General features: G+C 45.8%; 4 protein-coding genes across 4 annotated transcripts; 3 read left to right on the forward strand and 1 right to left on the reverse strand.

Moving 5' to 3' along the window:
• Positions 1–2329: 2329 nt before the first annotated feature.
• CCR75_006850 (uncharacterized protein) lies at positions 2330–2686 on the forward strand (the record flags this gene model as incomplete). The annotated part of the gene is made up of 1 exon (XM_067964917.1): positions 2330–2686. One exon carries the CDS (start codon positions 2330–2332, stop codon positions 2684–2686), a length of 357 nt encoding a protein of 118 aa, XP_067823529.1.
• A 767-nt stretch (positions 2687–3453) lies between these two features.
• On the forward strand, positions 3454–4593 carry CCR75_006849 (uncharacterized protein; the record flags this gene model as incomplete). Its single annotated transcript, XM_067964916.1, has 1 exon — positions 3454–4593. One exon carries the CDS (start codon positions 3454–3456, stop codon positions 4591–4593), a length of 1140 nt encoding a protein of 379 aa, XP_067823285.1.
• Positions 4594–5395: 802 nt separating this feature from the next.
• Positions 5396–5937, forward strand: CCR75_006848 (uncharacterized protein; the record flags this gene model as incomplete). Its single annotated transcript, XM_067964915.1, has 2 exons — positions 5396–5538; positions 5661–5937. 2 exons carry the CDS (start codon positions 5396–5398, stop codon positions 5935–5937), a joined length of 420 nt encoding a protein of 139 aa, XP_067823286.1.
• A 1055-nt stretch (positions 5938–6992) lies between these two features.
• On the reverse strand, positions 6993–7589 carry CCR75_006847 (uncharacterized protein; the record flags this gene model as incomplete). The annotated part of the gene is made up of 1 exon (XM_067964914.1): positions 6993–7589. The coding sequence occupies one exon, from the start codon at positions 7587–7589 to the stop codon at positions 6993–6995; it is 597 nt and encodes a 198-aa protein (XP_067823289.1).
• Positions 7590–8450: the final 861 nt, after the last annotated feature.

An 8450-nucleotide genomic window follows, 5' to 3' on the forward strand; every position in this document is an offset into this window, starting at 1 on the left:
AACAGACCACGTCTGCATTGCCCAACTCCATAGGAGTGGCATCTGTCCTCTCGGCCGACGGCTTATACCAAGCTGTCGCCGAGGCACTGTTGTAGGATTGCTCCTCAACTAAGGCAATTTGGATTGCCTCTTCCATCGTCGACGGCACCTTTCTAAAAAGGGCCTGTCGCGATGGGCCATGCCGTAGTCCGTTCATAAACGTGGGCACCTTAATGTGCTCCGGAATCGGACCTACGGTTATGGATGCGGACAGCGAGCGCATCTCTTGCACATACTCTTGCAGAGATCGCTTCGCCTGTCGCGCCCCAAAGAAGCGCGCCTGAAGCAACACTTCGTTGTTCGGCGGCTGGTACATGGCGCGAATCTTATCCTTAAAGATCGCCCATGAGGGGAACGCTTTTCTGTCCGCCATAAGCGCCGAGTAAGCCCACTCTGAGGCCTTACCGCGCAGATGCGACATAGCGTACGACACCATCCGGCTGTCGTCCTCGATGAGCTGGGCGACACCACATTGCTCCACGGCTAAAAGCCAGTGGACAATCGTGTGCGCCGCAGTTCCATCGAACTTGGGCGGGTCCATCCGAATGGGCCTCGGCTGATGCGGCCGGGCAGAGAGCATCTCAACAGTCCTGTTGAGAGCCTCGCTCCGAGCCTGCTCATGCCTCAGCTCATCCTGAGTCTGAGTGACGGACTCCGCCGCAGCATGGCTCTGTGCCTCGGACGCGGCCCTCCGCTGTCCGAGCACGAATGCCTCAAACTGCTCCAACTGAGCAACATGTTGCTCAGGAGGACTACCCAGGAGCCTGGCCAGGGCTTGTTCACCAAGTCCCTGCGCCATTAGCCCTGCCACCTCCCGATGATGCTCGGAGAGGTGGGGAAAACGAGCCCAATCAATATTGAGGCTCATCCTACGGACGCTAGGCGTCATCCCTCCCAATGTGAATGCACCCATGTGCATCACATCCACAAGGGTTGGTCACAAATGTGCACCACACCCGAGTGTTGGAACTAATTACTATTATTTAGTAATTGACCATCCCCTTAAGTACACCAAGTGTACTTAACGGGGACTGTGTAACATAGGGGCAACTTTAGCCCGTTACAAACTAGGAAGTAGTTTTAAGACTGATTTATATTAAATCGAATCAGATATAAAAATCTTTTATCTAATTAATGGATGCCACCTCTGGAGATGTGCACCAGGGTATTATTCTGAATACTCTGGATTTCGGATGATGCTAGCCGTCATCCCTCTCAATGTGAATGCACCTATGTGCATCATATACACAAGGGTGCGTCACTATGTGAACCCGAGTGGCACGTCTAATTACTTCACATGAAGTAGTTGACTATCTAGTGAAGTACACTTTGAGTACTTAACGGGTTTGTGTAACATAGGGCAAGTTGAGCTCATTTTTTCTAATCCTTGTGTTTTGCAGCAACACAATCGTGCAAGATGGTGTCCTCGCCCTTCTTAGGGAAATTTAACATTAGCAGCTGACCTGCCTATCTATGAGGCTTCCATATGCCGCAACAAATTCGTCGGGCAGGACATGAGAAGAAGACGATACGTCAGAAAAACAATCGTCCCGTTTCTAAATAAGTCGTTTCGCTCGCATAGCTCGGAACGTTTGATTACCGCGCAGACTCAAAAAATGCTTATTTGCAATCAGGGGGCGACTATTTTTGACCTGCGACGTGCTCCATTTTGCGATTGTAATTAAATCACAATACAGGGCAGAAAGGTCCGACAAATGCGAATGTTTTTAATTTGTCATTCGTCCTCGACAATTCTGCTCGTAGCTGGTCGATACAACACGTGCCGACTAGCGCTCTTTTTCTTCACAATCATAATGGCAACAGCGTCAACTGACTGTCCCGCAATTGCACGATCCGGCGCTTACTGGTGATTCAAGAGTCTGATCCAACATCGATTCTGTACTGTTCGTACAGTACTTGATTAGCATGTATGGGTGAAATCGGACATGCACGAACAAAGTCCTTGTAGCACATTAAAATCGATCTCCTCTTTCAGCAGAAGACACCGTGTCAATGGATAATCAATATGTCTTCTACTATACGACAAAATGCTGTTTTTCTAATACTGTATACCCCACCGTGCTCGTGAGATCCATCAAAACAAAATCAGCGGTACCACAGTCTATGCAATTGGATGTGAAAGGCTCCTTTTGAATGCGTATACAACAATCCTCGTCCTCTCTTGCAAGGCCACCGATAACGAAAATGACATGCCCTTGTAAGAGCCCTTTGATAAAGGAAGCCAACACACTTTATGGGATAACTCGAGGGTTTCAAACACGTGTAACGCATGCCAGTCGCATTGTCCAATTTCGTCCGGATCTCGTGTATTGAGGTCTTGAAAGCGCAAAAGTCGCGTGGTATCCGCAACTCGAATGCGACGGAGGTTTGTGAGGAAAAGAAACGCCATGGTCCACCACCTACAGGAAACGCAAAGCGAGGGGGTATGAAAAGCACGTCAAAAACACGGGAGCAAACAATGACCAGTAAGTTAACTTGTTTACGCCGTGAAAAGAAGAATTCGGCACCTCGTGCACGATTTCTAATGATCATTTCGTATGACGTTTCTATTCTATTTGTTTTCCTTTGTCACGCTGTGTACTGGCTTGTGCGCTTACGCGCTTCAATTGTTTGCAAAACGAGATAACATATGAGCAGATCGTTGCCCGAAGTACCACATCACCTTGGCGTCGAGTGCACAATTCACTAAGCTGCTCTTTCTACTTTGTCGTGGCGCAGCCGCTCGCTACATAATCGACATAGCTTAAAAGGATACCAATCTGGCCGGAGGCCCTAACTTTCTCACACGTCCGGATGTCAAGTCAAATCGCAGAGGCAGGCATACAAAAAGGAAGAGAAGAATCTCCAGCAGTCAGTTATGCCAGCTTGCCTTCTGGCGACGCGGTCAAAAAAAGCTTGTAGGATTAAAAAAAAAGGTATTGTTAGGTCACTGCCGCACCAGCTGCGACAGCAAGAGCAAAGCCCGATGCCAGAAACGCAAGAGAATGAAAACCCATGAGTCTATCGCAAGATCCTACTCCTAGCTTTGAAAGCGTCTTTAATTGGCATTGCCACGACGTGGTTGTTTATGATATTGTCTATCTATATAAAAAGTGCCCACTTATTGTTGCTTGTGTACCCAATTTTTAAAACAACTTCGCAACGGTACGGGTGCCAGGCCTACCGAGTCTGACGCACCTGTACTGTACGCTTGGGGTAGGGTTTTTAAAGCGAAAGGGGCCCACACCTGCAAGCGTGCAATCAAGTCCCATTCGCCAACCCGATCGCCGAATCTCCGTCCCAAGTATTCTGCAATTTGCCGCGAAGATCCGAGGCAGTTTTGCACATAAGGTTACTCGTAGGTGTTTGCTATCGTCTTGTGCTTATAAATTCGGACCCTTAGGCCTTCTCGTTATGTCCGATTACGCGCACAAGCACATGGCGAATGGCCCCAGCAGCGCCATGAATGATGGCTACAATCCCTCGTTTCAGCTACGGCCACCGCAGATGCAGCCCCATCGCTTCCAGGAGCTGCCTCGCCTACACGTCCCACCCTTTGCACTCACGTATCAAACGCCAGCGTGGAAGCTGCCCCCGCCGGAGCAGTCAGCGCCGCGCATGAGTGTATCCAATTTGCTCTCGGGGACATTTCGAAGCCGACACCCGACGCCGTTGTTGACACCTCCAGCTCCTGCCCCGGCACCTCCGCCCGTGCTTCGCCGCCTCCCGAGCTTTGCGGATATACTTGCTCGTACAAACTTTTTGCACCTCATGGGTCGATCGAGTGAGCCCACCGAGGCCGCGACTCCTGCGCCAAAAGTGATGATGCAGGAAGAGCGGCCACATCTCGAGCAGCCATTTGTGGCGGGGTACGAGAAGCCATCTCTTCCCGTTGCGAGTGTAGCCAACTGTTATACTGCGTACGCACCTCCGCAAGTGGATACATCCATGAACATGGATACGTTATCACCCAGTGGCGAGGAGTTGCAAAGTCCCATGGGCGCGTCGTCGCCCGTGAGTCAATCCAGTGAGTTGAACAAGCGACGGGAACGCTGGACCGAGGACGAACATGCGCGGTTTATGGAAGGACTGAATCGCTACGGTCGCAAATGGAAAAAGATTCAGACATTTGTCAAGACCAAGACTGCCGTGCAAGTTCGAACGCATGCATATGGCTACTTTGCGAAATTATTGCGCAACATGCCCGAAGATGACGCAATCTGGGAACTTGCCGAAGAAATGAGTTCGCTCCCAGGCGCGGTGCTAAAAGGTCCGGGAAATAATGGCAAACGTCGTAATGAACCCAAGACGGATGAGGCTGGTATGGAAGTGCTCCGCCGCTTTGTATTTTCAAAGAAAAAATTTGATGACAAAAAACTTGTTGCTGTACCCATGACGACGGCCACGGACGATCGTGAGAATGTTGAAATGGCTGAAGTTACGCCTTTGAATGCAAACACGCAGGGCTTGCGTGACGTGTGGAGCGCTACACCGCAGTGGCGAGCCGAGGACTCGGACGCATTGCTGGAGATCAAGCGCCAGCGCTTAAAGTAGTTGGATAGAGTGGCCACTGGAGTGAAATAGGAGGCAACACAGAATAATAACGTACAAAGATTAAGGTGAGTGGCAAGAAACGATATACACTCTTGACCCAACGCTATTTATTAAAGTATATATATATATCATACGAGTGAGGATGAGGGCAGGGTTTCAGGTCTAGCAAGGTTTGCGGGCACGTTCTGTAGTTGCTGGCAGTTGCGGTGCTTTTTGCCGACAGAAGAATCAGACGCGAGACAAGTGGTAGTATCCACGTATTTGCATACTTTTAGTTTTTGCGACGTAGTTGGATGGGGCATACATTTGTTTCAAAAGACGAAACCAGAATGGATTTTCTGGACCGAAACAACACGTCGCAATATGTTTGCTAACTCAGCAAATGGGACAGAGGTCGTCACCATATCTCTGCTTGAATTTTTTTGTTATATTCCACGACCACGTAGAAAGTGATTTAGACTTGAAATGGTTGCATTTTTTAGTGGCAACTGGCAAGATTATTATCGAAATAGTCCACACTTTATGCGTGGGTTTCTATTCTTCTTGGCCTCCCTTCACCTCCATGTCGCAGGTTGGATCTCGTTAAGAATACACGAGGCCACAATTTTGTCAAACGACTTCTGGCAACAGTAACCAGGGAACATGAGCCCAACGGACTTGCGAAGGTTACTCGAACAATAAGGAACCACACACCTTCCTAGGAACAATCGTTTGGTCTAATATTATTAAAGAGATGTCCTAACCCCTAGAAGTTCTTACAAATTTTACACAAATTTTATTTGGCAAATTCATCGCCTTTATTATGTGGCAGGGCTTCGAAGACCCGTCGACGTACTGGAAGGGACTCTGTCATGGCATTCTGCTTATGCTACCAGTGCTTGCCTTCCTCTTTCGTAAGTGGAAGTCCGCGGCAGCTCAGACAGCTTCGCAGCATCCAGTGCTGGGGTACGTATCCTATTTGACTGCTATGAGATTGGGCCACCAGTGACATCACTTTTAATTTTAGAATGTATGTATTTCAAGATATTAACTTATAGAAACGACGACTTATAATAATAGTGCGACAGGTCCTTTTTGAATGAGCTATTTGCGTTCGAGGTGGTACTAGTTGCGGGGGCAGAGCTGAAAGCAGCACGCGATCAGCTCAAGTCCGCCCAAGAAGTGACACCGCCGAACGACAAGAAGGTGCAGGCACTGAGAGAGCGCATCGTCGACGTCGCCACCGTGCTGCAAAACAAGCTGGAGACCATCACTCCGATCGTGTCGTTTCTACTGAAGGAGAGCGTTGGGATTATTAAGAATTATCAGGCTGAGAAAAAAGACGACGCTAACAAAACTGACTAACTTGTATAAAAAAATGAAAAATTTAACTTTGTTGCTAAGACAATTCATATTAAATAAAGTTGGCCAATAACCCTAATTTCATAACGGTCCTTACAATTGCCAACTCATGTCAAATAATCATTTTGTGCTGTTTAAATTGCTCTTTTTAGAAACATTCGGTCCACAGTTGGACGTTGCTTTTCTTATGGATGAATACCATTCATTATGCATTCTCGTTGTCCGGTTCACATTGTAAAGAGCGTACGTCTGGTTTCCATATGGTCAACGTCTACACACACCCATTGTTCACAATGTAACATTGGAAGATGCCAGGACTCAATTTAAAAGTCCGATGAAAGCATGCGATGGGTTATAGCGCTTTACTTATAATTTAGTAACGGCCACAAAGCTTAATATTGTTTGCTTTGTGCAAATTTGCGAATTATGCAAGGAATCTTTTTTATTTTTGTCACATCAAACATCGCAATATTGATGGCATATTGAAGTGTCGCATTTCACGATAATTAAGCTGCAATATATTGAGTAGAATGTGTTCTAGTCGCGGCGAATGTAGTATACTTTTGTGTGTCAAATATTCGCATTAGCTTTGGAGTTATGTGTCAAGCTTTTCGTAAGAACCTTCAAATATCCCCAGCTTTCGGAAATACGCCACGCTTCTCTCTATCCGACTTGGGTACTGAGAGGCGTGGCATACTTCCGACAAAATAGGAGACAAGATAGCCGCACTTGGACGGTCTCTATTCTAATGAATGACCAGTTTGCGCAGATGATTTACAAATATCAATAATCTTTGCCAACAGCACTATATGTTTGCGGAATAGGTGATCCTTATCTGCAGTAGCGATGACGTCTACAAGACTTTATCCACAACTTCAAAGAAAACCTTATGTCAAGAATAGATCTACCAAGTAGCATATGCACGCTATTTGCTTACAATCAAAACATTTTGTAGAAAAACTTATGTCATGAATAGATCTATTGAATAGCATGTGCACGCTAGGCCACCTTACAAATTTACCCTTTTGACAAGAATTGGAGACGAAAGAATTTTATTTTTATTTTATCACCATTGACGTCATCGAATCGACAAGTTTCTTGTGGCTATTATCTTCCAAAGTCGATTTCAGATATTGTATCAGGTTCTTCATAAGTGTACCATCGCGAGCAGCCTTCTCAGCCTTAGCTCCGATTAATATCGTGTTTTTCCCTTGCTTGAGAAGATTTACAGCAGCCTTATCAGCCTGAGCTCCAATAGAAATCTTTTTTTGTTCTTGTTTTACAAGATTTTTGCCGCTAGATTTCACTTTTGCCAGTTTATGGGGTGGCAATACATAATCTCGCGCAACCTTTTCCTTTTCAATGCGTGGTCCCGCAACGCGAAGTGCCGCATCAAAAATTTTTTTGGATTTATTTAACAAGGCTTGGGTGGCAATTCTCTCTCCATCGGTCGATTCAGCGCGACGGAGCAACTGTCTCGGCTTGTGAAGCTCTGACGCTGTGAGTGCGCTGTGCGTGGCTAGATGAGAGCCACTTATCTCTCCGAATGCAGAGATGATTGCGACAATAGTGAAGAGCGTAAGCATCTTGGTGCAGGTACTACTCCTTTTTCTCGTGGGACACAAATTGATATTTTCTGCTTGAGCAAATCGCATGGTTTATTAGCTGGAGACATTACTGTCCACGAGTTTTACAAATTAACAATCGTACAACAGTTCGTGTGTATCAATTATTAAAGGCTCTTAAATATTGGATTTTAGTAAGTGCAGGGTTAAAGATGGTTGCATTTTTGGTAGATAAGTTATCAGAGGTAAGACTGTACGGTCGTCTCATGATGCCAATTTTTTGTCACTAATAATTGATACTTTAGTCCCACATCATTCATGGCGTGACAAATCTCTGATCAAAAGTTTTGTAAGGTCTACCAGTACGAGTGAAACGGCATGAAATTATCACTTAAAGGCTGATAACAAGTAAATTATCTAAAAGGTAGATAATATTTGGAGAATACTACTTTACATGGCAATATTCCAAAAGCTTATCCATTGGTAGATTTTGACCATTATATCTACTTTCTCCGCGGTCCAGTCAGCGCTGGACGCGCGCAAAGAGAAAGACAGGTAAGACATTTCGTACAAGTTTTCGATAAGCTTATAATTAAACTAGTATGAAGTAGATAGACAAGAAGAACTTAATTATATTATTACAGTTTTCACTTAACCCTCTTTAAAGCAAGTGTTTTAAAGAGTAGACATCCTCTGCACGTACTAGTGTACGTGAAGTGACGTGAGGCACCACTCGCACTGAGGTTGTGTGAAGTGGACTTGTACTGAAGCAGTACAAGTCGGCAGTGCCCTGTTACAACGAGAGGCAAACCTTTTTGTCAAATTTGTCGATATTCTATATGTGGGCACCTTCGAAAGTTGCTTTTATAGAAGTAACTTTTACTTTTCGCTAACATGTATGAACATGCTAGCGGATGATTGCCACTTAGCGTAATATTTACATCGATAAAA

Source organism: Bremia lactucae, linkage group LG17 (assembly GCF_004359215.1).
Source record: "Bremia lactucae strain SF5 linkage group LG17, whole genome shotgun sequence".
Lineage (NCBI taxonomy): Eukaryota > Oomycota > Peronosporomycetes > Peronosporales > Peronosporaceae > Bremia > Bremia lactucae.